Source organism: Tympanuchus pallidicinctus, unplaced genomic scaffold (assembly GCF_026119805.1).
Source record: "Tympanuchus pallidicinctus isolate F22 unplaced genomic scaffold, pur_lepc_1.0 scaffold33, whole genome shotgun sequence".
NCBI lineage: Eukaryota > Metazoa > Chordata > Aves > Galliformes > Phasianidae > Tympanuchus > Tympanuchus pallidicinctus.
In genome coordinates, this window is record NW_026294751.1 from 248243 (window position 1) to 274919 (window position 26677).

At 60.3% G+C, this 26677-nt stretch overlaps 3 protein-coding genes across 12 annotated transcripts; 2 read left to right on the forward strand and 1 right to left on the reverse strand.

The window, feature by feature from the left end:
* Positions 1-763: 763 nt before the first annotated feature.
* Positions 764-14342, forward strand: TRIT1 (tRNA isopentenyltransferase 1). Of its 3 annotated transcripts, none has more exons than XM_052698828.1 (11): positions 764-946; positions 5810-5950; positions 6390-6488; positions 6689-6837; positions 7659-7807; positions 8069-8180; positions 8387-8499; positions 9527-9604; positions 11033-11142; positions 11473-11590; positions 13732-14342. In XM_052698828.1, the coding sequence occupies exons 1-11, from the start codon at positions 773-775 to the stop codon at positions 13869-13871; spliced, it is 1383 nt and encodes a 460-aa protein (XP_052554788.1). In that variant the 5' UTR covers positions 764-772; the 3' UTR covers positions 13872-14342. The 3 variants fall into 3 exon arrangements, with proteins under 3 accessions (XP_052554788.1, XP_052554789.1, XP_052554790.1); XM_052698829.1 differs by having other exon boundaries at positions 7659-7801; XM_052698830.1 differs by lacking the exons at positions 5810-5950; positions 6390-6488.
* A 2143-nt stretch (positions 14343-16485) lies between these two features.
* Positions 16486-22098, reverse strand: LOC128088373 (CYFIP-related Rac1 interactor A-like). Of its 5 annotated transcripts, XM_052698835.1 has the most exons (13): positions 21953-22096; positions 20564-20639; positions 20088-20168; positions 18994-19073; positions 18553-18674; positions 18381-18486; positions 18136-18272; positions 17888-17965; positions 17694-17810; positions 17489-17568; positions 17289-17415; positions 17026-17096; positions 16486-16941 (listed from the first exon to the last, which is right to left on the reverse strand). In XM_052698835.1, exons 4-13 carry the CDS (start codon positions 19064-19066, stop codon positions 16878-16880), a joined length of 975 nt encoding a protein of 324 aa, XP_052554795.1. In that variant the 5' UTR covers positions 19067-19073; positions 20088-20168; positions 20564-20639; positions 21953-22096; the 3' UTR covers positions 16486-16877. The 5 variants fall into 5 exon arrangements, with proteins under 5 accessions (XP_052554795.1, XP_052554797.1, XP_052554796.1 ...); XM_052698837.1 differs by lacking the exon at positions 18994-19073 and having other exon boundaries at positions 21953-22098; XM_052698836.1 differs by lacking the exon at positions 20088-20168.
* On the forward strand, positions 19104-25488 carry HPCAL4 (hippocalcin like 4). Of its 4 annotated transcripts, none has more exons than XM_052698840.1 (4): positions 19104-19275; positions 23797-23966; positions 24084-24299; positions 24489-25488. In XM_052698840.1, the coding sequence occupies exons 1-4, from the start codon at positions 19104-19106 to the stop codon at positions 24684-24686; spliced, it is 756 nt and encodes a 251-aa protein (XP_052554800.1). In that variant the 3' UTR covers positions 24687-25488. The 4 variants fall into 4 exon arrangements, with proteins under 4 accessions (XP_052554800.1, XP_052554799.1, XP_052554801.1 ...); XM_052698841.1 differs by lacking the exon at positions 19104-19275 and adding an exon at positions 22936-23041; XM_052698843.1 differs by lacking the exon at positions 19104-19275 and adding an exon at positions 23153-23277.
* Positions 25489-26677: the final 1189 nt, after the last annotated feature.

The window sequence follows — 26677 nt, forward strand, 5'->3', positions numbered from 1 at the left end:
CCCAGTTCCTAAAGCAGATGTCTCCCCTTTCGCTGGCATGGTATGAGACATGAAAACGGCGCTGCTAAGTGCACAACATGACCACGCAGCCCTCCTGTCCCCAACTGCTCGCTCTGCATTTCAGGAGTGTCAGCTGTGCCCGCTGCCATCTCGCACCTCCAACCGCAGATGTTTTGAGCCCCCACCCGCAGCACCCCGCTCCCGTTGCTGGAAGGATCCGTGTCGCAGGGGAGCAGCGCCGCCGGGATAACCAACCCCCCCCCGCCGTCACCATGGCAACAACCCCCCCCCATCCCCAGCTCTTCTCTGTTGCCACGGCGACAGCCTCGGCTCCCCATCTCCCGTGTTGCCACGGTGACGAGTCTGCCTCTGCCTTTGGGAGGAGGCCGCCGCGGTTGCCACGGCAACGGGCTCCTCTCTGTTGCCATGGCAACTGCCTCGGCTCTTCTGCCCCGTTGCCACGGTAACGGCATCCTTCCCACCCCGTCTTGCCCCCCCTTCTTTCCCCGCCGGGCGCTTTGGGGCACAATTCAGCTCCAGCTGGCCCGCGGAAGATCAAAAGGGGCCGGCAAGGGAACCGGGACCGGGACCCGGAGCGCGGCCGGGATCAGCGCTGGGACGCGGGCGGGCTGCGGCCGGGAGCCCGGGACACGACGGGGTACGGCCGGGACCGCGGCCCGGGGCGGTGCAAGAGCCCGGGGCCGCCCTCCCGGTCCTTCCGCGGGCGTCCCCGGCCCGGCCCGCCCCCGCCCCGCCCCGCCCGCCCGTTTCCATGGCAGCCGCCGGGCCGGGCCGGGTCATGGCGGCGGCGTTGTGCCTGGGCCGGGCCTCGCCTCCGCGGCCGCTCGTGGTGATCCTGGGCGCCACCGGCACCGGGAAGTCGGCGCTGGCTGTGCAGCTGGGGCTGCGCCTGGGCGGAGAGATCGTCAGCGCCGACTCCATGCAGGTACGGGCGGCGTGGGACCGGGGAGGCTGCGAGGGGGCCGGGCCGGGGGGGGCGGGCAGCGCAGCGGGGGCGGGGAGGGCGCGTCCTGCGCGGAAGGCGTGCGGCGCCGCGGTAGGCCGCAGTAGGCCGCAGTAGGCCGCGCTGCCGGGGAGCCCGGGATCCGTCCGCGGTTGTCTGAGGCGGGCCTGGGGCCTGCGAGAGGCCCCCCACTAGACCCGCAGCCCGTTCAGCGTGTTGGTTACGCTCCCTAAAGAGGTGTTTAACCCCAGCACGGCAGTCTTTGCCGTTCGTGCTGCTCTTTTCATGCCCACCTTCTGTTTCCTGCTCGGGGCTGCTGACGCTGGGCTCAGTGGTTCTCTTGCAGGGCTGAGTTTGTGAGCACTCCGTCCGTCATTTAAAACGAGTGATCAGACGGCTTTAATTTTATTTTAAGTGTTTTCCTTAAACTCATGGGGACAGAGTCTGGAGTTTAAAAGCACGGAATCCCAGAGAGACCTTTGTGCAGGGCCTGCGTTGCCCCACGCTGTCCCACGTCATGGCCTTCGCTCCTGGACCTGTGTCTGTGCACCTGGGGCTCTCGGTGCTCCCAGTGGTCCCCAGGTACCCCCTGGAGCTCCGCACACCTGTGATGGGACTGTGCTGGTTTTCTTGGGATATCTGTCTGCACCAGGCAGCTTTTAGCTGGTGGCTGTGAGGCTTTCAAGGCATGTGCTGCTGCAGTATCTGTGTCAGGTGTCTCTCACCACGCTAACCATCCTGATCCAGAAAAGCTCTAGAGTTATTATTTAGGTCCATTTGTGCACCTTGAAATACTGATTTTTGCAGGCCTTGCAGTGAGCACCAGCATAGCATATGTTGGGTTTTCGTAATGGAAACGGATGTTGACTGGTGTGATCCTGGAATGTGAGGCTGTTGCTGCACGCAGAGCTCTGCACGGTTCTGGAGCTGACTGGTGTGCTGCTCAGTCTTGTTTTGTGCTGGTGGATGCTTTGAAGCATGCATTTTGTGCTCTGGTTGTTTCACATCCCACTGTGGGAATGCAGTCACTTGGAGGATTCTGGCTGCAGGCATCCAATGGCATCTCAGCTTGAGTGGCTCTTGTCCTCCTTTCCTTTTAATCTCATTCTAGCGTGACTGTGGAACGAGAGAGCTGAGCAGCCCGGGTGCCGTTGCGCTGTGCCTGCATTCAGTGTGGCCTCGTGGGGCGGCCGCCTGCAGGCACAGCGCACGCAGCGCGTTGCCCTTCCCCCACCTCGTTCCACTAACCCCCGTGCCCCGCTTAGGCGGCCGCGGCAGCCAACTGGGTCTGCTTTCACACCGGCTTTGTTCCTGTGGAATAGGTTTCTGTGCTGTGTATCCCTCTGCTACACAGCGCTGACACCAGTAGACTTGTGGAAGAGTTGCGGGGCTTTAAAAACCCCACTGCTCATTCTCAAGTGACAGCTGCCAGCGGCCACATCACCCAGAGCCCTGCTCCCCGTTCATGGCTGCGCCCATCTGAGCGCTGCAGCGGTCTGACAACGCTGGCAGTGTCTTTTGGGCAGCTGTTGGAGCTGCAGCCAGGCTCGGGGAGGGGCTGGGAGCCCAAGCCCACCTGTTCCGGTACACAGGCCTCTCCCCAGGGCGCCTTTGTTGTGGCCGTGGGTTGCTGTGATCAAGTTACAGACTTAGCTGGTGCCTGCAAGGCAGCTCTGGAGCTCTGGTTAATCTGATGAGTCTCTTTATTATTTTTTTTTGGTCCTTTCTCTTGCTATTCGTTCTATTCTTGCTATTCTTGCTATTTACATCCCAGAAAGGGATGTGCTTCCTTCAGAAGCATATAGTTTCCCCGGAGAAGCCCAGCAGGGTAAAGGCAGTCCTGCTTTGTTCCCAGCAAAGCAGTGAGAAGACGGCAATCCTGGTGCCAGTGTGCTGGAGGCCCCCCCATCCTCCCTGGTCCCAGTGTCCCTCCTGGATGTCGTACCTCTGAGCAGTTGAGGAAGTCCTCTGGAGGCTGTTGTGGCACGCTGGGTGCGTTTGTCAGTTAGTGTGTCTGGTCAGGACGTCTTAAGAGCTTTGGCCAAAGCTCTGCTGACAGCTTTCTTGTGGCAGTGTATAGAAGGGGGGTGAATTTTTCTTCCCTTTCACCCTGGTTTGCCTTCGGTTCTTCCCTCCACCCCTCGCTGCTGGAGATCTCCAGTACTCTGTGAGCCCTTCCCAGCTAGGGATGGTCTGCTGTGTGGGGTCCCGGGCTGCACAGCCGCCACGACCATGCACAGGACGCTGCCTTGCCCCCTCCATGGCGGATGAGGGGCTGGGGGCTCAGGGCTGCTTTGTGCCTCCTGCATCAGTTTTCCCATCCAGAGTTGGTGCCAAGTTTCCGACCAAGCGCTTCGAGCCCTGGGACTGATTTGCTGGCTCTCAGCAAGAGACGGGAGGCTGTGGTCAGGGCTAAGCACCTTTAGTCCTCAGCTTGTGTGCAGTGTCTCAGAGGCCTGCTGCTCCAGGCTGCTGCTAATCTGTTTTGGGGCCTTGGAAAGCAACAAAGGCTTATCTGAGCTGCCTGCTGAAAATAGAAATTAGTGTCGGGAGGACATCTCGGGTCCGTGGCTGTGCCGACAGCCAGCTGGTGGAAACCTCTGTGCTGGCTGCGTGTGTGTAAAGGCTGCCTTTGTTCCCTCCCAGCCCACACACTGACACCACATTCCTCCTCTTGTTTCCAGATATTCAGGAAGGAGCTCAGTGTTTAATCCCCAGCAGAACCTTGGGGGGAATTCAGTGTAAAGTGTAAGTCCTGGCCCTGCCTGCGTGGGTGCTGGAAGCCCTGTTAGGGCTGCGTGTTGGCTGGGACATTGGCAGACATGTAGAAGCTGCGGGGGGTGCAGGCCCTTGTCGGGGCTGGAAGGCACTGAGTCAAAGCAGCAGGGCAGGCGATCAGTAGGCTGCAGCCCACCACCGGTCACACTGGCACAGAGCTGCCCTGCTGGCTGCTCCTCCTGTCTGCTGATCTCCTGCACCCAGAAGGCAGACAGAAAGAGCACTTGGTTGCCCTGCCTCTCCCCCTGCTTCCTGCCCCCAGGCCAGCCTTTCTTGAGGGGCAGAGCCTGGCACTTGCCTTCAAAGCAGCCAGAAGGGTTAGGCAAGACAGGAAGGGAGAGTCTGCAGGTTCAGCTGCCACAGCTCGCATGACTGCTGAGTGCAGGATCAGGCTTCCCTGCTCCAGTAACCTCAGCTCGTCCTTGGCTGCTGCGCTGTGCCTCCTGCCCACGGGTCACCTCTGTGTCACCTTGTCCTTCTGTCTGGGACCTGCATGGTGGCAGGAGAAGGCCGTGCTGCAGCTGGAGGCTTGGCTGCTTTTCAGGGGGATTAAGGGGACGTTTGTTTCTGGAAGCCTGGCCTCTGGCTGGGGTGGTTTCTGGTAGATAGAGGAGGAAATGACTGCTTCCATATCCAGTCCCTTCTACCAACATGGTAGAAAGCCAGTCTGAGCTGAGAGATGCTGAGCTGCATGTACCTTCCCTGAGCCCTCAGCACAGCTCAGAGCCTTGGCTTCTGCCTGGCACAGGGCGTGCACAGTCCTTGGCTTGGCACAGAGCTGCACACTCAGGACAGAAGGGCTTTATGTGCCCACTGCCCCACGTGCCTGCTGGCAGCTGCCCTCAGCATGCTGGCTGTGGGTCCCCACTCTGCTCAGTTCTGCAGGGCGGCTGTTGGCTGTGCCCAGGGCAGGGGGTTTGGGCTGCAGCGCTGCAGGGATCACAGGTTACTTTGGATCTTTACCAAGAATGCTCCCAAAGGTTGGTTTGGGTGGCTTTCCTTTCTGCTCTGCTTTTAACTACTCAGCTGAGGCCAGCATCTCCCAGGAGTATTCTCCCAGGCTGAATATCCCAGCCTCAAAATGAAACACGTGCCTGGAAGCAGCGAGACGCTGCTCTTGGCTCTCACCAGCAGTTCCTGGTGGGCGGTGCAGACCAGCAGCGTGCAGTCACTGCTCCATGCCAGCTCCACTCCTTCCATTTCAGAGCTCTCAGCAGGCTTGTTTGTTTGTTTCTTGCCAGGTTTGTTTTGTTCGGCTGTTTCCTGATGTAGGTCACTGCTGCCTGGCATGTGAGGGGGCCGGGAGCAGGGAAGGAGAGAGGAATAACATCTTTGACTGTGACTCAGTGACAGCCAGTCTGCAGCCCCACACAAGGCAATGCTGAAGCTGCTGGGGGGCTTCTAGGGGCTCTGCAAGGAGGATGTGATGCTCCCTTCTTCCAGGGGCACTGACCTCCTGATTTTCTTCTCTGCTTGGCTGACTGGCCTGGGAGGAGCAGAAAGCAGGCTTTGAAGGTGCGCATGAGCTGCAACCATCAGTATGTTCAGGAGGCTCCATGACATTGCATGCTGCATACAGAGAGAGATGTGTGTGCTGTAGGAAGAAGTGGTCCTCGTCCCCAAACAAGATTTTGTACTGTGCTGGGGGATGGTGCTTGTCAAGAGGCACACCTGAGCGTGTAGCTGCAGCTTGGAGATGATCATGCTCATTTTGAAGTGCTGAACCTTGGAGCTGGGCTGTGCCAGTTACACTGACCGTGCTCTGATTACTCCATCAGGCTTTTCATCAGTAACTCCAGGGTCAGAACAGGAAAGCAATTGCAAGCAGTTGGACTCATGGTTCATCTCCTCTGTGGGCAGGAGCAAATGCCAACAGAAGCAATTTGGCCCCTTGCAGGAGCAGATTCCTGCTGCCTTTCCTGGGCAGAACACGTCTTGGTAGACCTGCCCAGTCTGAAGGGGTCAGCAAGGACAGAGAACTGTTGTGCCTGGAGGGAGAAGCAGAGGTTGGTGGGGCTCCATAGGGTGTGCATGCTGAGGTGGGCAACGCAGTCTTCTCTTCCTCAGGTGTACAAGGGCTTGGACATCATCACAAACAAGGTTTCTCCTCAGGAGCAGCGCCTGTGCAGACACCACATGATCAGCTTTGTGGATCCTCTCGTGTCCAACTACACAGTGGTGGATTTCAGAGACAAAGCTGTGGCTCTGATATCCTTTTGTGCTGCAGCCTGCCTGGCCGAGCAGACAGGGACTTCCCTCCTCCACAGATAGGCCTGCAAGAGAGATCAGTGCTCACGTCAGTCCTGTGTTCCTTGCATAGCAACAAACTCCTGTTTTCAGGGGATACCGCTGGCAAGAGGGGCTTGGATCTACTTTATCCCCGCTAACAGTGAGGGCAGCCCCTCCTCAGGGCTGGCAGGGCAGGAAGCCTGCTGCACAGCAACAGTGCTGAGCCAGGTGTTGCCCCTTCTGGGTGTCCCTGAATCTCAGCAGTGGCTGGCACAGGTAGAAGAGGGCTGGAAGAGACCAGAGAGCTGTAACACTGCTCTGCAGCCTCACGGGCTGTGTGGCGCAGGAAGGGGGGAGATCTCCTTGCAGCCCTTTCTCCCTGCCATGTGTCTGTGCTTGTGCTCCTTGATTGTAGCACATTGAAGATATCTTTGCTCGAGACAAGATCCCGATTGTGGTGGGAGGAACCAACTACTACATTGAGTCTTTGCTCTGGAAGGTCCTTGTCAACACCAAGGTATTGTGGTGGGGCTTCGAATCCCTCTGGGGAGCAGTGAGCCCTGTGTTCAGGGCAGGCTTCGCACAGCTTGGCATGGTACTTCCTTGCTAGAGTGGGGCACGGAAAACCAAAGGCCCCCTGGGGCCGTAGGTCATCTCGCTCATGCTGGCCTGCATGCAGGTGACTGTTTTGGCTTAGGGCTGCCTTGCACCTCGCAGGAGAAGTCCAGCCTGGTGTCTGGGACAGTCACTGACAGGAAAGTGGAGCTGGAGCAGCTGGATGCTGTTGATCTCCATCGCCGCCTGAGCCAGGTAGACCCAGAGATGGCAGCCAAGCTGCACCCCAACGACAAGCGCAAAGTGGCCAGGTAAGCTCAGTGTGCTCAGCCCCTCACCCTGTCCCAGAGGAATTGTGTGCCCGGGAGCATGGCAGGATCCCATCTCAAACGGGTACTGCGAGCCTTCTAGGAATGTTGGAGCACCGGTGCTGGGAAACTGGAATCTGTGCTGCTGAGACCCATGGCTGTGCAGCCCTGCTGGCTTGTGTGCGATGGGGCTGCTCCCATTACCCTGCCCCAGTAGCAGGGTTTATCTAGAGCTATTTAAAGAGCAAGTTGCTGGGCTGGCTGAGTAACATACCTGAGCTCTGTGGGAACGGCACCGCAGCAAGACCAGGCCTGCTGCTTTTTCAGGCCCGTCCCAGCCTTGCCCTGCCCTGGGGGGAGCAGAACACCGCCCACCCCATTCACACGGTGTGTGTGTGGGGGGGGGGGAGGGGGGGACAGAGGGAAGGACACACTGTGCGGCTTCCTCTGGCTCCCTGGTGTTGATGTCTCACAGTCTCCTCCAGCTTTGACAGTGCAGGCCCCTTACCTGCATCCCTGCCTGGCTGGAAAGGGCAGGGCTGGAGCCAGAAGCCTGTCCCCTGCAGTGATTGTGCCGGTGCCAGGCAGGAGTGGGTGGCTGTGTTCTGGGGTGCCACCACTGTACTCTGCTCTGCACCCCTAGGACTCGGGTGTGGTTGGGATGCTGGGCACGGAGGGAGCTGAAGCCTGCCCTTCCCCCACATGAGAGGGTTGGATCGCAGTGAATGTCTGCGGTTCCCTTTGCTGGAGCCCCCAGGGCTGCTGGGGAAATGGAAAAGCTCATCCTTACCCAGCCTCTGAGCTCTGTCTGTCTTTGTTTACAGGAGCCTCCAAGTGTTTGAAGAGACGGGGATCCCCCACAGTGAAATCTTGCAGCAGCAGCAGCAGGAGGAAGGTGGGGGACCCTTAGGGGGGCCCCTAAAATACCCACACTCTTGTATCTTGTGGCTTCATGCAGACCAGGCAGGTGAGAGTGGGCTTTGCGCAGCTCCTGACTGACTGCACAATGTGATGAGGGGTGAAGGCTGACTCCCTATTCCTGCCCCAGCCTCTTCACTGGAGAAGGCAGCAATTCCTTTGGCATCAGCAGGCATGACAGAGGACTCATTCTCCTCGCCTGCTGGGCTCTGCCTTCTTCGTATGGATCAGGAGGCTGGGAGTGCAGAAGGTCCAGCTGTGGGTCTCCAGGTGCATGACTTGAGCAGCTGAGCAACTCCTGCCCTCCTCCTCCCAGCTCTGGACCGACGGCTGGACCAGCGGGTGGATGATATGCTGGCTGCAGGGCTGCTGGAAGAGCTGCGGGACTTCCACCAGCGCTACAATCAAGAAAAGGTGACCGAAAATCGGTGGGTGAGAAGCCAGCTCCCTCACTGCAGGCATTGCTGTGTGTTCCTGTGTCTAGCTTGTCCCCTGATGCCACAGTCTTGTGTCACCTGGGGTGTCCCTCTCTACAGGTTGAGACACAGAAGCCCAACTGTCACAGGGAAGGTTGGGGTCACCCACTGTTCTGAAAGAGATGGCCCTGACTCTTGGCTATTGTCTTCCTCTCCAGGCAGGATTATCAGCACGGCATCTTCCAGTCCATTGGTTTCAAGGAGTTTCATGAGTACCTTGTCAGTGAGGGGAACTGCTCACCTGAGACCAGTGCCCTGCTACTGCAAAAAGGTGGGAGGAGCACCCTGTGTACCCTACGTCCCTCCGCCCCGCGCAGCTCCAGGTGACAGAGCTTGGTCTGAACCAAGCTCAGACCTGGGACAGGTCTTGCTGGAGCTGGGTTGTACCCTTCTCCGTGCAGTTTTCACTTCAGCTAGACCAGAAGGACAGGGACTCGGCATTCCAGAGCATCTCTGAGCACATCCAGATAATTCCTCCCTCCTTTCCCTCAGATCCTCTTGTAAGATGTATCGGGCAGATAGTGACCTGGGATCTGAAACTGATGCACCAGTGATGTGGGTGATAGAATCCCAGCTGGGCTCTGCATGTTGTGGAGAACAAGGCCAGAAAGAAGAAATGAAATAGAGCTCAGAAATGTGGTGCTGTTAGGGGGCTGCTCTGCTCCTCAGCACAGCAGAGGTACTAGGCAGTCAGACAGTGAGAGTTCAGTTCAAAGGAGATGGACACCGAGGAAACCACAGAAATGATTAAACAGGGCTGGTACTGAAGTGCTTTGTTGTGTCTGTTAAAGAGAAGATTACAGAGGGATACAGTAAGTCTGGTACTGAACACTGAGGTTGTACAGTGACAGATGATCCTGTAGGTTCACTGTGGATGGAACAAGAAATCTTGAGTTCTATTTGAACAGAGAAATATTCAGGTTAGGGATTAGGAGAGCAGGACAGCCCATGAAAAGATTGTCCTACTTGCTGGAAGCTTCTGGGGCACCGGTTTGGGGCCCTTTCCCCCAGTACTTATTTGAGGGCATTTGGGATACTTTGTCCAGCCCTTCTGTGCTGACACTGCCCCTGTATTCTGACAGGGGATTTGCTGTGCTGACTGCTTCTCCCTGCTGGCTTGGAGACCTCCAAACTGATAGCAGAAACATTTCTGTTAAGCAAGCATGGTACTATCCAAAGGGAACTTTTGTCCTGCATGACTTCCCCCCTGTTGGAGCCAACAGGCTCTTCTCATTCTGCTTCAAGCTCAGTTTGTAGAGTTGTGCTGACACAGTATTTTTACATCCTCTGTTTCAAAGGGATCCAGGCCCTGAAACAGGTGAGCAAGAGATATGCTCGGAGGCAGAACAAATGGGTCCGAAACCGCTTCCTGAAACGTGAGTCCTCTGTTCCTGTGCTGCCTCACCACCCCTGCTCTCGTGTCTCTTCTCCCCTGCTTTGATGCTGCCTATGTTCATCTTGCCCTCAGCTGTCTGTCCAGACACTCAGAGAGACAGCTTCTCACTGCTTCTGCTGTGCACACTGGTTGCCTGTCAAGGGAAGATCTTCCCCTCTCAGGAGCGATGCAGCCAAGTGCTTGGCCCTGTGCCAGCAGCCATGGATGAAAGCAGGCTGCAGCATCCCTGCAGCCCCCAGGATCTTGAGGGGATGCCCAGCAGGCCCTCGCACGCATCCCCTGTATGAGGCAAGGAGCCCAGCTGACAGATGCCCGCTGGATTAGGGACCAGAGCCCATTGGCTACACCAGGCCCTGCTTGCTGTGGTGGCAGGGAGCCAGCAGGGCTTCCACATATCAGCCCAGCCTTGGAGCAGGGCCAGCAGCAGCAGCTGGGAGCCGGGCACTTGTTGAAAGGTGCTCGGTAGGGGCAAAACAGTAACAACAACAACAACAACAAAAGGCAGGAGGAAACTCGAGTCAAAAGATAGGCTTTGAACAGAGTGCAAGAGCTTTCATGGAGCCATGTGTTTGGTGGACGTGGCTCACCTTTCTGGTGGCAGGTGTGCTTCAGATCAGTCCTATCGAGAACTTGTTTGTGGTTATAGCAATAAAAAGCAGCACCTGCTGGAGCCTGGCACGCGGCAGCCTCTGGTGGCTTTGTCCGAGCAGGGCTGTGTGCCCGATGGCTGCTGGCAGTCGAGCCACTGTGGGCCAGCACTGCCACCAAAGGGAGCGGTGTGCTCTGGCAGTGGCTGTGCTGCCTGAGTGGGCTGCAGCCAGTGCCCCCCACCCTCATACTGAGTCTGCGAGGGCAGAGTGGTGGATTTGTAAGTGCCTTGTCAGGTGGAGGCACTGACAAAGCAGCTCCCGTTCAGCCCGCTTTTGTGAGCTGAGAACTGCTGCAGCCACACCAGCAATGACAGCTCTGAGCAGCAGAGTTGAACGAGAGCCTGCACCAAAAGATTCATCACCCAGGCTCTGTGCGTGCACCTCCTTGTAAGCACAGCTTTGTGTGATGGCTTTATGCATCCATCTAGCTCTTCATTCTCTGTGGCCTCCTGTGGACCATGGTAGCAATGAAGTGTTTGCTTACTGTGCTCTGACTTTTAATGTTGTCCTGAAGGCAGGCGATCATGAAGTTGCTTGCCTTGAGTCTGAGGTGTTACTGCTGTTTGCCCGCAAGCTGAGGTCTCAGGTAATTTTGGCTCCAGAAAGGCTGGTGCTATTTGCTCCTGAGTGCTGAAGGACAGGTTGATGAAAGAGCAGATTCTCTTGAGGTATAAAAGCCACAGAGCCTGCGTGCTGACTGCTAGGGGTGCTGGGCACCAGGCTGGGGGATGCTGGCACTCACCTCTGTGTCCTCGTAGGTCCTGGCCCCAACGTGCCCCCAGTGTACGGCTTGGAGGTGTCTGATCTCCTGCGGTGGGAGGAAGATGTGCTGAAGCCTGCTCTGGAGATTGTGGAGAGCTTCATCCAGGTATGGGATAAGCAGCACTGAGGTGTGAGCTGTGTTTGAGAAGCCTGTTCCTCAGTTACTGCAGACCCCATAACTTGGCGCTCGGTCTCTCCCGCATTTGGGGCTGTCTGTGTCCTTATCAGCCATGCGTGTTTCTGTTTGCAGTAGCAGTGTTGAAGCTGAGAGTTTCTCCCAGCACTCCACTGGTCTTGCATAGTAAAAGAGCATCTTCTGTCCTCCTGACATTATATCTGAGTACAGAAAATTCACAGCCCAAACCCTACTGAAGTGAACACAGCCGTGGCAGATTTTCTGGATGGAAACTCATTTGAGGCATCATGTGTTCGACAGGGACGCAAGCCGCCCGTGGAGCCGGTAAAGATGGAGTGTGATGTGAAGGAGAACAAACGGAGCCATCGTGTGTGCGAGCTCTGCAGCAGAGTCATCATCGGGGACAGGGAGTGGGCAGGTAGGGCCTGCGGGGCTCGGCACAGCGGGGCTGCGCGCAGGGAGCAGCGTGAGGCGGCCTCCTTGGCTGGCGCTGCGCGGCCAGGTGACCCTCAGCACACGATCCTGGGCTTTCAGGGATTGTTTGCAGCCCTGCGTGAAAGCAGCCATTTGCGAGGCCTGAGGGGGGTGCGGGAGCTGTGCCACAGCAGCCATCTGTCGGGCTGCCCCCGGCCCCTGGGGAGCGCTGTGCTGTGCTGCCGTCACGCCAGGCGCTGGGCTCTGTGTGGGATGCCTGCGTTCGGCCCCAGCTCGTCCTTGTGAGCACTTGAGCTGGTCTAAAAGCAGAGCAGATTCAGATTTTCTGAAATGCTGCGTGAGAAGAAAGGTTCTTAATGTCTGTAATGGTTTTGCTATAATTTTTCTTATTTGTATGTTAAAAAAAAAGGTATTCCCAGCTGCAGTGATGATAGTAAAGGATTTTCTGTTTTCAGTGGACTTAGTTTAAAAGCGCTCTGTTGGAATCAGGTTAACAGAATTTATCAGTGCTGCGAGGCTCATGCTGAGAACCAGAAACAAAAAGTAGTTGAGAAGCACTGCAGAAATGGAACTGATAAACCTCCTTGTGCTGCCCAAATGCGGAATATGCAGAGATAACACACAGATAAGCCGTGCCCAGATCATTGGTGATCAGATTTGAATGAGCCATTCATTACCTCTGATCCAGGGAACTGCTGGAAACAGAGGTGGGAGTTGGCTCGCTGTGGGGAGGCCGTTTCCACCAGACCAGTTTGTAAGTATAACTGGCATTGCAGCCAGTCTCAGGTGTTGGAGCTTGGAGGTACTTTGAAGAAGCTTCAGAGCCAGAGAACTCTGAAAATCAGCAGAATGTGTGCTGTCCTTCCAGGTGCAGCAAGTTGTAAAGATGTATGGCAGGGTGGGAGCGCCTTAAGGTAACCGCAGACACAACAGTTGGAACAGCTTCTCCTCTGGGGACGTCGTCCCAGGTTGAGGTGGATGCGAGCACCATTTCAAACCACGACCAGCTGTGTGTTCTCTGCATCCTGCTGGATGTGGCTGCAATCCCAGATGGCAGGAGAAGGATTGCCCCAAACTTGGTGCTATTTAACTGCAAAATGGGAGAGCTCAAAAGGAAGTGAAGGCAGTAGTGGGGGCTGGGTCAGCCTGCAGTCTGCTCTCCTGCTTTAAGTTGCAGATAGTTCTGGGTCTGCTCCCCGATACCCCACTGGCTCCAGGAGATTTTTAACTTCTAACTGTACAGTGTGTGGCACCGCTGAAATCAGTGCTTCCTGAGCTGCTCTGAGCTTTGGCATTGCTTACAACAAATTGTAAGGGCTGTGACTTTGTTTCAAGCTGGGGGTGACCCCACGGTGTTGCGATGAAGCAGCAGCTTTGCAATTTTATCCTTTGACAGAAGAGGATGCCTGGAAAACACCTCAGGGTCTTGATTCAGCAAGAACATACCATTGTTTAATTAAGGCCCTGCTTGAAAAGTTTGCTGCTTTAATTGCCACTCTGATCTCTTGGCAACAGTGAAACTGCCTTGCTGCTGTTACATTGGTCTGGTTAGACAGAGCTCCTGCTTTGTAGATAATACCACTGACGTGGGAGGCTTTGCTGCCCTTGGCAGTAAACAGAAGTGCAGCTCTTGCTGCCCTGGTTTGTCAGTGCAGTTTGCTTCCTTGGGATCACACCTCTGCTCCCGTCAGACTCCTGCAGGGCTCTCGTAGCTGCAGGCCTTGCCCTGGAGTTGTGCAAAAGCAGAACTGTGCTCTGGGCTCCGTCCCTGCCTGCTCTGCGATGTGCTGTGGTGCAGGCACATCTAGCTTACAAATGATCCTGGCCTCGTTCCATGGGCTGATGGAGCACTGCTCCTCATGCACATTCTGCAGTGTTTGCTAACACTTGCCTTTCTTTCCTCCTGCAGGTGGAAGCTCAGGTAGAGCAAACTTGTGGGGCATTGCATCCTGACAGCTGGGGGCTTTCTGCATACAAACCCGGGACTTTTCCCTTTCCCACCTTCTTCTCCTCAGGGGAAGGCTTGAAGGCTGCGCCCTGATTGTTTGATGCAGAGCAAATCAGGCCAGGAGCTCCCTTCCCCAGGTTCCCCAGAGTTAAAAGCTTGTTTGCCTCTTCCTCCAGCTCACACACGATCCAAAGCCCACCTGCACCACCTGAAGAAGAGAAAGAAGCTGGAGGCTGCTGAGCATGCTGCAGAGACGGCGAGGGACAGCAGGAGTGCAGAGACCTCGGGCGAGGACAGCAGCATGCCTTTTCCATAGGCTTGTGAACGTGCTTCCACCTGGACGGCGGGGAAAGGCCGAGTCCTGGGTGGCCTTGACCCAAAGGAGCCGAGTCATTTTTGGGGGATGAGGCAGGTGTGTGAGTGACAGCCAGAGGGCCATGGCTGCGTCAGAGCCCCTTTCTGTGGCCTCGTCTTGCTGTGTTCCCTGCTTCTCCAGCCTGCAGAGGGCTGGCCCTGGGCCAGTGCTGCTGGGCGTCCCGTGCCCTGCATTCGCTCCGGCCGCAGGCTCACGCTGTCCCTGGGAAGGTGGAGCTTCTCCTTTGTGTCTCCAGGTGTGTTGTTCTCAGAGACAGAAGTACTGTGCTCCTGCAGCTTGGCCAGCGGTGCACCTCAGGGCCCGAGTGAGCTCTCACTGCCTTTTTGTGGAGAGGATTTTTTTTGAATTTATATGGAAATAAAGGCACTGGATTACTGTGGGTTCCCCTGCCTATTAAAAAAGTTGAGCTTGCTTGCTGTCTGTTTCTGTCTTGCTCCAGGCACAGGGTGGAATGTCCAGCCCGGCTCCTTCTTCCCGTCCCCTTTTTGCAGCTTCGCTCCGGGAGCTGAGCAGATGTTCTCAGCGTGGTGCAGGCCGTGCGCAGCAGGTGCAGAAAGAGCTGGCACCTGTTAAACGGGAACTTGGAAATGATCTCATCAGATTTGCAGCAGATGAGTCTGTCCTGGTTCAAGCTGAATTCCCGGGGGTTTACGCTGTGGTTTGGCAGTGGGACCCGCTCCTGCATTTGAATCCGAGTTGCTGAGCAGCAAATTCCTGGTGCTGCGTGTCTGTGAGGCAGTTGCTGCCTCAGCTTTGTTCCTCGAGCATGGGAGCGCTGTCTTCGTTCCCTGCTTGTGGCTCTGGTGAAAGCCGTGAGGCCTTTTCCCGCACAGTTGGGATTCTCCTGGGTTTCCTGGATCACGGATCCTCCTGGGAGGCTTTGGAGGTGGTGGAGCACCGTTTTTTCCTTCGACTGATCACAAATCACCGTGTGTCAGATGGCTCCTAGGGCGCAGCCTACAAGGGCAAGGGCCGCATGGGCAGATCTGGCCCTGGGGCTCTGCAGTGAACCGAAGTTCATCAGCACCAAATTATTTCTGCGGCGCTGCATGAGGCAGCAGCTTTGGGCTGTTGGTAGAAGCATGCAGGAAGCTTGCGCTGAAGTCAACGTCTGGGGAGAGCTGGGAGCACTTTGGAGTGCCAGCACTGTGCGGAGCTGGGCGCGGGCCTTGGGATGCTGTGCGGCTCCAGCTGAAGCCCTGCTCTGGCCCAGACTTGTTTGCCATCTGCTGACCGCAGTGCACTGGCTGTGGGCTCGGCCCTGCTCAGGGCTCGCTGCTCGGGGCCGTGCCGGGCGATAGATGGGGTGAGGCTGGGGGTGAAGCCCCATTCGCTGCTGCCCTGCAGCGCGATGCGTCGCCTCACCGTGGAGCAGCTCTGTGAGTGAGGGGTGGGATCGTCTGCTCTGCCTGCTGGGGGCGCTCAGATGGCCGCGTCGTTAGAAGTGGGTTTAATATCCGTAATCAGTTTAATACGAACTTTGTTATCCCAGCACATACATGTTGTTCCCCACCACAATAACTAGAACCTGCCTGCTCTGTTCGGAGCTTGCTTGTGTGGACGGGTCCCTGCCCCGTGCTGCCCTCTTCCTGTGGGGCAGCGGCTCCTCTATGGCTCAGGAGAACGGGCAGCTGTCAGCATCGCTAACTCAGCCGTGCTGGGAAAGGGAAGGTGGGAGCGCGCACCGGCAGCGCGAAGCAGGTGAGCGTTGTTGCTCCGAGAGGTGGCGGCTGCCGATGTGCTCGCGGCTCCCACGCAGGGCCGGAGGCGGCGTCTGCGCGGCGATTTGCTGCTCGAGAAGCCGGCGCGTTTCAGCTCCGCTGTTGGACTGAGCGCGGGGCGGCGCTGCGCTGTGCGCGGCGGGCGGAGGCGGCGCGGTGCCGGTGGCTGAGCGCCCGGCCCGCCCAAGCGCTGAGCGATGCCTGCGTCTCCCCGGTCCCGCTGGGTTCTGCGCTCTCCGGTTCCAGGCCGCTGCCGAGGCCGAGCGGCTGGGGCTGGGGCTGGGGCGCGGCGCTTCGCTCCATCTGCCCTCCGCTAATCCGCAGACAAACGCGGCTCTTCCATCTGTGCAGCCGGAGCCGCCGAGCCCATCGCGCCGGCCACTTAACCTAAATGGCTTTGGCCAAAGATAAGGTCATTAATTGCACTGGGATTAGAAAACGGTTCGGGCCGGGCCCTGCAACGTCGCTGTCCTCTCCCGCGGCCCCGCTGAGCGGCGCGGCTGCGGTCTGAGCTGCAGCTCCTGGGCGCTGCGCGGGGCTCCCTGCGGCGCGAGGCTCCGGGCCGCCGCTCCGGCTGCGGCAGCGCGAGGCGCCCATCAGCGACCCGCGCCCGGCTCGGCCCCGGTGCCGTCGCGCTGTGCCGCGGTGTCACAGCGCCCCCTGCCGGCGGCGGCGGTTTGGCGGACTGCGACGGTCGGACCCGCGTGTCCGGGATTGGACGTACCGGGCACGGCCCCACTCCGTCCTTGGACAGATTAAATGTCGTCTTATTTCACAACCCACCCCCCAAAGAAAAAAAAAAAAGAGGTACAAAAAAAGAGATGAGAGGCGATTTAATCACGTATATTAAAAATCCACCGGGTGGGGCCGGGCCGATTCCTGCAGTCAGCACAGCGATGCTCCTTCCTCTTCCTCTCCCCTGCACGTGTGGGGCCGGGGGCGATGCCTGTACCCCCGGTATCCCCAGCCCCATCCTGCCCGGCCCAATGTCCCCGCGGTGCCACCCGCACCTCACATCCCTGGGCGCAGCTCTCAGGGCGGTGGGAGCGCATCCAGGAGCTGTTCTGGGAGGAGGGGTGCACAGGAACACGGCAGGGCAGCTTTTTGGGGCCGTTCTGATTTATTTCTGTGTAATCTCTGTTGTCCCTTTTCCCTCCATACAAAATGAGTGGCATGGGCATGGTGTGGGTGACGCAGTGATGTGCGCTGGGATGCGGAGCTGCGCTCACTGCAGCAGCGCCCGGATCTGTTTGGACGTGGTGTCGTCATTCAGGTGCCGGGTGGTGTACCTGGAAGTGGGGACCCTCACCACGCAGCCCTGGAGGGCTCTCGGGAGCAGATGGGTCCCCCTGCTCCCTCCCCCTCCTGCTCACCTCAGCGCATTCAGGAGCCCCTCGGTGCTGGTGGAGGGTTGGTCCTTGAGGACTTTGATGCACCCCTTCATCTGCACAGGGAACAGAAGAGGTGGTGAGTGCCCAAGTGGACCCATATGTTTCCCCCCCCTCCCAGCCCCCAGGGATCAAATTCCCCTCTGGCTCAGCTCACACAGAGGTGTCCCCATGGGGTGTGCCCCATAGGCATCGCTGCTGCTTTAGGACATGCGGCGTGGCTGTGACCTCCCCCCAAGGGCACTCACGTCGATCTTGGAGGTCTTGGCAAAGGCCCCCACAGGGTGGACGTGGTCATAGAGGATGATGACCCCGACCATCACCCGCATGCAGAACAGCAGCGTCTCGGTGTTGGTGAAACGGCTGCGGTACTCCCTGCAAAGAGAGGGTCTGAGCTGGGGAGGGAGCAGAAGGACCCCAAACCAGTGCCCGCAGGGTGGATACGCACGGGGTCTCCAGCATCACCCTGCAGACGCAGGCCATGGTGCTCAGGCAGTCGGTCGTGTCCTCAATTGGGAGCGTCTTGTTCTGAAAGCAAAGGGACCCCGGGAGCTTCCTGCAGGGTCCCCAGCCCAGTCCCAGCCCTGCCTGGAGCCAGAGGGGCTTCCTCACGCCACTGCTTCAGCCCCTCCAAGCGCCCCAGCCCCACTCACCTCTGAGACAAATTTGGTGGTGGCATTGCTGAGTGTTTTGAGCATAGGGGTGGCCTCGGCATAGAAGAGGGACATCCTGTTGGCCATCTCGTTGTTCACCTCGCTCTCCGCATCCAGCTGTGGGGTGGGGGGGCATGGGGTTGGTGGCAGCACCGCTGTTCCTCAGGGAGGTGGTCCTGGGGGGCCCCTCTCACCTGGAGGTTGTTGATGCGGTTTCGGCTGATGGTCCGTCGGTAGTAGCTGAAGTCATTCTGGATGGCGGGGTTGGTCATCTAGGAGGAGTACAGCATTAGGGGACGGGATTAGGGCTGCTCAGTGAGCCCCACGGTTGGGAGGGCAATGCTCCATGGCCCAGCTTCAGCATCATGCAAAAAATCAGCACTGGGGCTGATGTGGGGCCGGGTATGGGGACAGCGTGGGACCTGCAGCCCACGGGGGACACCTTGAGCTCATCAAAGCTGAGGGTGAAGTGCAGAATCTCAGCGAACTGCTTGGCCAAGGCCTGCTCCCGCTCCAGGTGCTGCGTGGGGGGGTACGGGGGGCAGGTGAGGGCCTCCAGAAGGCTGCGCAGAGCGTTCTCTGTAGACAGAGCACTGCTGTCACCCCAGTGCCAGGTTGGGAAAGCGAGGCACGGGCAGCGCAGCAGGGTTGCAATGGCAGTGCAGTGAGGGCGCAATGAGGGCTCACCGAGCCGCAGAGAGAACTCATAGAAGCGCTTCAGCTTGGCAACGAGGGGGCACACGGCGCTCCATGCCCTCTCCTGCAGCTGCAGGTCCCCAGGGTTCTGGATGGCCTGTGGGGAGAGCAGCGGGGTGACCCCCAGCTACGGGGAGAACAGTGGGGCGGGGGCTGCACCCACCTCTCGAATCTCCTGCCCAGCACCCGTGTAGGACTGCAGCTCAGCCAGCACGCCCTGCGACTCCTCCAGCACGGCGTTCACCTGGTTCCACACCGCAGTCTCAGCCTCTGTCGGCTGCGCATCTGCAGAGCAGCGCCCCGGGGAGAGAAACCCGGAGGGCTCTGAGTGGGACGGGGCGGCCGAGGCCTGTGATGTCCCCGTCCAGCTGCCCCAGAGCAGCCCCAGCCCCATGCTGACCCCGGGGGGCTGACCCTGAGGGGTGCAGTGGGAGCAACCGGCCGTGGGGCTGCCCCCTCCCCGGGGAGATCCCTGGGGCGGCAGTGGGGCGGGTGTCTGGGATGGGGGCGGTGCGATGGACGGCGGGCATGGGAACTCAAATGGCGTGGATGTGGAACTCATAAGGTAAGAAACAAAAAAAGGAAAATAAAAATCCCATCTCACTTTCAAAGTCAAGGAAAAAATTAGGGCCTTGTTCAAGTTCGTTATAAGTCAACACTTTAAGAAGGTTCCCCATGTGAAACCTGCAAGAGAAGAAACAAGAGGAAAAAAGCATGACGGCGAGGTGGGATCGGGGAAGAGGTGCTGCGGGCAGCGGGGCAGAGCCCGTCCTCCCGGCCCTCTTCCTCCCGGATGGAGATGGGCGCTGCGATGAACGATGGAGCGGAAGGAGCGGAGCGGAGCGAGGAGAGCCGCCGGGCTCCAGCGAGGAGGGCGATGCGGTGGGTGAGTCCCAGAACGGGGGTCCTGGGGAGCGGCCGCAGCCCCGCGCAGAGGGATGGAAAGGGCTGTGTGCACCGAGGGCCCCTCCTGCTGCGGTCCCAGCCCCGGCCGCGCTGCCTATTTTGGGATGCTTGGTGCTGGCGGCGATGCGGAGCTGCGCGCAGCCTCTTCCCGCCGTGGCTGGGGCCGGGCCCCGCGGTTGCTGCTGCTCTATATTTACGCCCCTCGCTCTCGTTCTGCGCTGAGCTCTGGGAGGAAGGAGGGGGGAGGCAGGAAGGGGCTGGAGGCTGCGCCAGGCTGAGCCCCCCGCCACGGCCACATCTGCCATCGCATCGCTGTACACAGCCTGTACAGGAGCATCCCTGAGCTGCATCCACAGGCATCGTACCAGGAACCCGCGGGCATTGGGGTGCTTGAGCCCAACCCTTGTGCCACAGGTCCTCCTGCCTCGCTCCCGGCATCCCCAGCCTTCAGGCTGTCCCAGCCATGGTGACAGGGGGACGTGCTGCATGGCCTCCAAGTGCCACTGATTAATAGCAACGGGCACGTCCCTTGTGCCGGGTCCCGGCACGTGTCCCATGTCCTCCTCACTTGGCTGGGATGTGTCCCCATGCAGGACCCTTGTGGCAGGTGTGGGACATCTCCTCGGGTCTAGCCTCGCTCCCCAGCCCCATGCAGCCTTTGTAGGGTGCATCCAGGACAGCCTCAAGGACACGATGCTGCTTGAGGACTCTGTGCCTGTCCCCATCTTCTGGGGAGCGGCCACCGCAGCGGCCCCAGCCCCCTCCCCACTTCACCCTGCTCACGGGACTTACTTTCAAAATCCAGGAAAAAATGAGGACAGTTTTCTAAATCTTTGCCCAATACCTTTATCAGGTTGCCCATGGCCAGCAGACCTGAGCGAGAGAAACAGCACAGAGTGGAACAGCACCGCGCTGCCACCGCGCGCCCTGGACCCCCCTCACCCCCCACCATGGCGGCACCTACCTGCACCCCTCTGCCCCCAGCCCCGCTGCCCTCCCAGCTGTGAGCACAAGGCTGTGAGTGGATGTGAGGCTGCTCTCTGTGTTTTCAGTTTCTAGAGGCAGGGAGAGAAGCGCTGCGCTTCCTGTGGGCGCTGCTCACTGCCCCAGAGCAGCCCTCAGGACAAGGTGTCCTCCCCACACAACCCGCTATGGGCAGCCCTAACGGGCAGGGCTGGGTGGGGAGGATCCCACACCAGGATTTCTGCCCCACAGACTCGATTTACAAGCCCATCACCCACACCGTGGCTGCAGCCCTGGTTCCTTACCTCAGTGTGCGGTGCAGCGATGATGAGAGCAGGTGCTGTGCCACGCGCCCTGATTACTGCATGGGCCGGTGGGGACCTGCGGGGGGGTGTGGGGTCAGAGCCCCTGGGCGGCTCACGGCCCTTCGGGGCAGCCCCACACGCCCTCCAGCCTTCACCTTATTTGCCTCTGCTTGCTCTCACTGCCAGCAGCCGGTGCTTTGGAAGCCATCCAGCGCTTCCTCGAGATGCAGTCGATGCCTCCACACCGGCACCGGCCGAGCATCCCCTGTGCACCACGTCCCCCGTGGAGACCTCCCGCGTGGGGACACCATGGGGCACGTGGTGCTGAACCATCCCCCATCACCCCGAAGCACCCCAGGGGTGGCTGTCCCCATGTTGCTGGCTGGCTTTGCTCTTTGCTGCCTGCACCCCATTGTGGGGCACAAAGGGTTGCCCACTGCGCCCCATGGGTATCAGGGAGCTTTTGGGGTTCTGTGCCCTGCAGGGTGGTGCTGGGGGCAGTCAGCCTGGAGGGGGACCTCAACCGCTCTGCTCAGGCGTTTGCATAAATTATGGTATCGCATCTTCACGGCCGCACAGAGCTTGTCCTTGAAGGGCAGAGCACAGCTCTCAGGACTGGGATCTGGGGTGCTGGGCACCCAGGGAGGAGCATGGATGGGTCCCTGTGGGGACATGGGTGCAAGGCCTGGCCCTGGTGTGGGGCTCAGCGCTGGGGGAGGGATGGGGATGGCTGCAGCCCCTCTGCCCTGTGCCAGGGAATGGAGATGTGTGGCAGCGCCAGGCTGGGCCCCTCTGTGTCCTTATGGTCCCCCGTGGGGCCTGAGATTCAGCGCCCCATTTGCACCATTCCTACTCCCCCCATACTGGCCCATGGTGTGAGGTGGGAGAAGTGGTGGGCAGCACACGCCACTGTGGGGGGCTCTCAGGAGGGAAATTTGCTCCCTGCCTCCCCTCTGCCCGTCACCATACAGGGACCACGCACCCCAAATCCCCCACGAAGGACACTCCACGCACTGAGCGCTGTGTGCAGCCGATGCGGCGCTGGGGACAGCAGGGTCCCCCCCCAGCCACGCCCGCGGTGTCCCCAGGATTATTTCCGCACCATCTCCACGCGCATCCCTCCCAGCAGGGGCACCGCGGCACGAGGGCTGGATCCTGCCCCCGGGCGACCCCCGGCGCTGACCCCCCCCGCTCTGGGAGCCGAACCCCCAGCAGTGCCCCCACCCTCCCCGCCGGCTCCGCTGCGGACGCGGCCGATTTATCGCACGGCTCCGGGGTGCGGAGCCGCAGAGCCCCCCCGAGCTGCAGCATCCCGGGGGCTGCACCCTCCCCGCCACCCCCTCCCGGGTCTCCCCACCGCCCCCCGCCCCGACCCTGCCCCGTTCTCACCGTGGCGGCGGCGGCAGCGCCCGGTGCGTGCGGTCGCTCCCGCAACGCAGGTGCGGGGTGAAGAGCCGCCTGCCGCTGCGTGCAGCCCTGCGCCGGCTGCCGACTGCACCACAAAGCCCCCCATGGCCCCCGGCCCCCCCACGCCACCGGGGACGGTGACGTCTCAAGTGCGAGGAAGCCGGGGACGCTTAACCCGCTGCGTGCCGGCTGGCAGCGTTCGCGGCCCTGCGGGTCTCTGCACGCTGTAGGACGCGGGGACGCCTCGCACCCCGGGGATCGGGTGCTGCGGGCCCGGGGCGACGCTCCTCCACATTCCTGTCCTTATCCCAGGGCGTCCTGGGGGGCTGGAGGCTGGGGGGGGTGCAGCGAGAGGGATCCACTCGGTGCCACTGTCATCCCATCCCCGCAACCGCCTCGGGTGGAGGGCTCCGAGCACCGGAAAACGGGGCGTTCCGTGGGGTGACAACCTATGGCGGCTCAGCCGTGGGCACAGCCCTCCCGCACCGCCGGGGGAAGCTGCTGCCCTCTGCATCCCGCGGCGGTGTGGGACGGGGAGGGGTCGGGAGCCGCGGGGAGGGGGCGCTGCGCCGTCCTTGGCCGCTTCCCCCGCCGCGCCCCCTCCCCGCTGCTCCCCGCCGCTCCGTGCAGCCTCGGGTGGGGATCCGGCCCCGCACACGGGCACGGCGCGGCGCAGGGACGATGCATTCGGCCCAGGGGGGTCCGAGGGGATCCGGTCCTCCCGCCCCCGGAGTGATGCATCCCTGCAGCCACGCTGTGTATACACAGCTGCAAATATTTGTGTCTTCTTATAAACCGTTCCTCTGGCCCCGTCGGAGGGGGTGAAATTCTCGCAGGGACTTCGGGTGGCTCTGCGGCTCCGGGCCTAGCCCTGGTGGCTGCAGGCACTGCCCCGCTGCCCAGACCGCGCCGGGGGGGGCGGGTTGGGGGAGGGAAGATCATCGGGGAGAGGCAGAGACATCGCTATGGAAACGCTCCGCTTCCCGCGCTGGGAACGAGCATCTCTCCCGGGCGGCAGCGGAACGGGAGGTGCGGGGGCTCTTCTCCAGGCTGTGACCCGCCCGGACATCGGTGCTGCCGCCCTCGGGTGCCCGTTTCCTCTTCTAGCCCCCCTAGGACGCCCCCCAGCATCGCATTTCGCGCCCCCCACCCACCACCGATTGACAGCGCTCCCAGCCAATGGACGGACGGTGCCGGGGGAGGGGGAGGCGGGTGCTCGAGGCTGCGAGAGGGGCGGGAGCGGTGCGGGCAGAGCCGGGGGCGGCAGCGCTGCCCCTTCGCCAGCGGTACCGACTTCGCTCGGACAGGTAACGAGAGGACGGGGGGGGGCCGTCGGGGCTGAGAGCCGCTGGCCGCGGCGGGACGGACGTCGGGGCCGGTGCCGTCGAGGCCGCGTTGTTGCGGGTGTCGAGGATGGAGCCTCCGAGCCGCCCCCACATCTTGTCATCCCAGAGTGCCCCAGTGAGCTTCTTGTCCTCAACTTTATCCATGGAGAGCAGCTGCGGGAGCTCCATCGAACGCTCTGCTGCTCGGGCTGAGCAGCGGCAGCAGGGCTGTGAGGGAGTGGGCACGGCTGTGTCACTGGGGCTGCTGTATGCAATGCAGCACTGCGGGTACAGCGCTGTGGGGTGGGTGCTGCAGGTGGGACTTTTCCTCGTTTGGATGCCGTGGCACAGAACAGCAGTCACTGCGGTGGCATTTGGCAGTGTGTGAGGGCCACCGGCCGGGACGGTCGGCTCCGCTGTGGGAGTTGTGTGGGGCTGATCGGGTGCTGGGGAGCACGGCCACCCCGTACACCTCGCAGAGCCCCACATTTCCCATCCCAGGCACAGCCATGGGCAAGCACAGCAGCAAGCTGGCCCCAGAGATGTTGGACGACCTGGTGAGGAGCACGGAGTTCAGCGAGCAGGAACTGAAGCAGTGGTACAAGGGCTTCCTCAAGGACTGCCCCACCGGAATCCTCAACCTGGAGGAGTTCCAGCAGCTCTACATCAAGGTGGGCTCTGAGTGGGCACAACCCGTGGGGTCGGAGCACCCCCTCCTGCTGTGCCGAGCTCTGCTCCCTGTGAGCTTCCCTCCCTGTTCCAATCTCTCTCCTCTCCTCTGCCCGCAGTTTTTTCCCTATGGTGACGCCTCCAAGTTTGCCCAGCACGCCTTTCGCACCTTCGACAAGAACAGCGACGGCACCATCGACTTCCGAGAGTTCATCTGCGCCCTGTCTGTCACCTCCAGGGGGACCTTTGAGCAGAAACTCAACTGGGCCTTTGAGATGTACGACCTGGACGGGGACGGGAAAATCACGCGCTTGGAGATGCTGGAGATCATTGAGGTACTGCTGCTCCACTAAACGGGGTAGCTTGAGTTTTCTGTGGGCTTTTCACAGGTTTGGGGCCCATTTGGCCACCAAAGAATGGGTTTTGGTGTCTGGAACCTCGGCTGAAAGGTGGCTGTGTGGGGCAGCAGCCCTGCCTTGTCCCAGCACCTCCCAGCTTCCACCCTGCTGCTCTCCCTGCTCCAGGCCATCTACAAGATGGTGGGGACTGTGATCATGATGCGGATGAACCAAGACGGGCTGACGCCCCAGCAGCGCGTCGACAAGATCTTCACAAAGATGGACAAGGACAGGGACGACCAGATCTCCCTGGAGGAGTTCAAGGAGGCGGCCAAGAGCGATCCCTCCATCATCCTCCTGCTGCAGGGCGATGTGCAGAAATAGGGCCCGGGGCTCAGGGCCGGACTAGCTGCAGCCAACCTCAGCTCCCCATGATGGTTTCTGTCCCCGTGCCCTGCTGAGCGCCCCCTGCCTGCTTGGCCCTGTGCTCCGTTCCTGCTGCCACCCCTCTGCTCTGTTCCTGGGCACTGCTGGCTCAAGGTGCCCTAAACCGGACCTTGCAGCTAAACCTCTGAACTGGGGGAGCATCCTGACACCCCAGGGCCAGCTGTCCTCGCACCCTGTTGCCCACTGCCTCCATGGGGATCCCTGTCCCAGCTCTTCTCCTTCCCACTGACCTGGCTGCTGAAAGTCTCAGGGCCCGGGCCCTGGTGCCTGCTCTGCTGGCGGCACGGCATGGGGCTGTTGGGGCTCAGGACTGGTCCTAGGTTGTGTCCTGCCCTCCCCCCTCCCTCACCCAGCTGTAGATTTTCTGCTTCTGCTTTTGATGGTGGGAATAGTCAAGGGTTGGGCAGGGGATTTCGGGAAGTGCCCGAGGCCACCCTTGGCCATGGCACACATCTGATCCCAGAAACCACCCCATCTTGTCCGGTAGGTGACTTCCAGAACTGCTCTGGCACTACTGAGGATTCCCAGAGTGTTTCTGGCCCTCCTGACTGCTGCAGTGCCTGCTGTCCCAGCCCCCTGCCTCTGCCCTCCTGTCTCAGGACAGCAATATTGTCACAGTGGTATTTATTCTGCACATTGTGGTGACAATGACTGCAATATCTGTTAGGAGGCTGTGGAATTACCTACTTTTCTTCCTTTTTTTTTTTTTTTTCATGGAAAAATAAACTGTCCCCCATTGGTGGCGTACCTCCTGAGTGGCTCAACAGGGGAGCAAGGGGAGAGCAATGCTCCAAGCACCACTTTGGGGCTCCCCGAGCCTGTGACACGCTGGGGAGGGAGCAGTCCTGGCACAGGAGGTGGTGTAAGCATAACCCTCCAGCTGTGCATGAAGCTTTGAGAAGGAATAACATCATCTTGGGTGTGTGTGTTTGGGGAAAGGGGGCCGGGCATCTCTTGCTGGGGTTTCATATGTCCCAGGAATGGGACTGCAGCTGCCCCCTGGGTTGGGGGCTGCATCCTGGGCCCACTGCAGCACTGCCAGCCGCTGGGACCTGCTGTTGCTGCACATCAGCCCTCCACCCCCAGCTTCTCTGCACGTTTCGTTCTTCCCCACCGCCAGCCTGCACAGACGGCGCCTGTTGCTAAGGAGCTCTCACCAACTTTAAGTGCTTCTCCGGATTTAGCAGCAGCTCTGGCTCAGCCTGCGGGCAGGAACGTGGCTCTCTTTCCATCCCACAGTGCTCCCACATCTCCCAGTCCTGAGAAGGAGGATGGGACGGTGCCAAAGCAGCACTCGTGCTCCCGTGCTCTGCGCCCATCCCGGAGGAGTGTGCAGCTCAGCGTGCCGGGGAGGGAGGGACGGTGCGGGTCACGTGCGCTATGGGGACATATGGGTCTGTGCCAGGGCTGCCGTGTAAAGAGCAGTGGCTCAGGGCGATGAGAGGGTGACCCCGGGAATGGGAAATTCTTGCTCCCCTCGGGGCCTCCGCGGAGGAAGCTCGGGGATTTGCCGCAGAGAGCTGCGAAGGCCCTGGGGAAAAGGAGGCTGCGATGGGGCTGCGGTGGCGTTCAGCTGCCAGAAGGGCGTCCCGAAGGGCTTGGGGTGCGAGCAGCTGGCTGAGACCTGGGCATCCCGGGCTGAGCCGCCATGCAGGGAAGGGGGCACCTGAGCTGCTCTCCTGGGCAGGGAGAGGGCTGTGCTCAGCGCGGGGGCGGTGGTCGCCCCGCAGCCCCCCGCCCCCCCAGTCCCGCAACACCGCGACCGCTCGGATCTGCGCACGGCACGGAGGAATCCTCGGCTGGGGCGCATCTCTGTGCAGCAGCTCTTCTCCCACAACCCCGAGTTCGGCTGCCCTGGGACTGAGTCCGCCCTGGAGCGCTCCGTTCCCCCGAAGCCGTTAATGTGGGGTTGGGGGCGGCGGGGCGGA

What these genes read in the sequence shown, in the direction of transcription:
- TRIT1 (XM_052698828.1), top strand. Translation starts at nt 773, where the DNA reads ATGGCAGCCGCCGGGCCGGGCCGGGTCATGGCGGCGGCGTTGTGCCTG. An exon ending in GACAAGCGCAAAGTGGCCAG is followed by an intron (nt 6,838 to 7,658) that starts GTAAGCTCAGTG and finishes CTTTGTTTACAG; the next exon opens with GAGCCTCCAAGTGTTTGAAG. An exon ending in TGCCCTGCTACTGCAAAAAG is followed by an intron (nt 8,500 to 9,526) that starts GTGGGAGGAGCA and finishes TCTGTTTCAAAG; the next exon opens with GGATCCAGGCCCTGAAACAG.
- LOC128088373 (XM_052698834.1), bottom strand. Translation starts at nt 19,105, where the DNA reads ATGCTTTTTTCCTCTTGTTTCTTCTCTTGCAGGTTTCACATGGGGAAC. An exon ending in TCAGCTTTGATGAGCTCAAG is followed by an intron (nt 17,966 to 18,135) that starts GTGTCCCCCGTG and finishes TACTCCTCCTAG; the next exon opens with ATGACCAACCCCGCCATCCA. An exon ending in ACCGCATCAACAACCTCCAG is followed by an intron (nt 17,811 to 17,887) that starts GTGAGAGGGGCC and finishes CCCACCCCACAG; the next exon opens with CTGGATGCGGAGAGCGAGGT.
- HPCAL4 (XM_052698839.1), top strand. Translation starts at nt 20,447, where the DNA reads ATGGGCAGCCCTAACGGGCAGGGCTGGGTGGGGAGGATCCCACACCAG.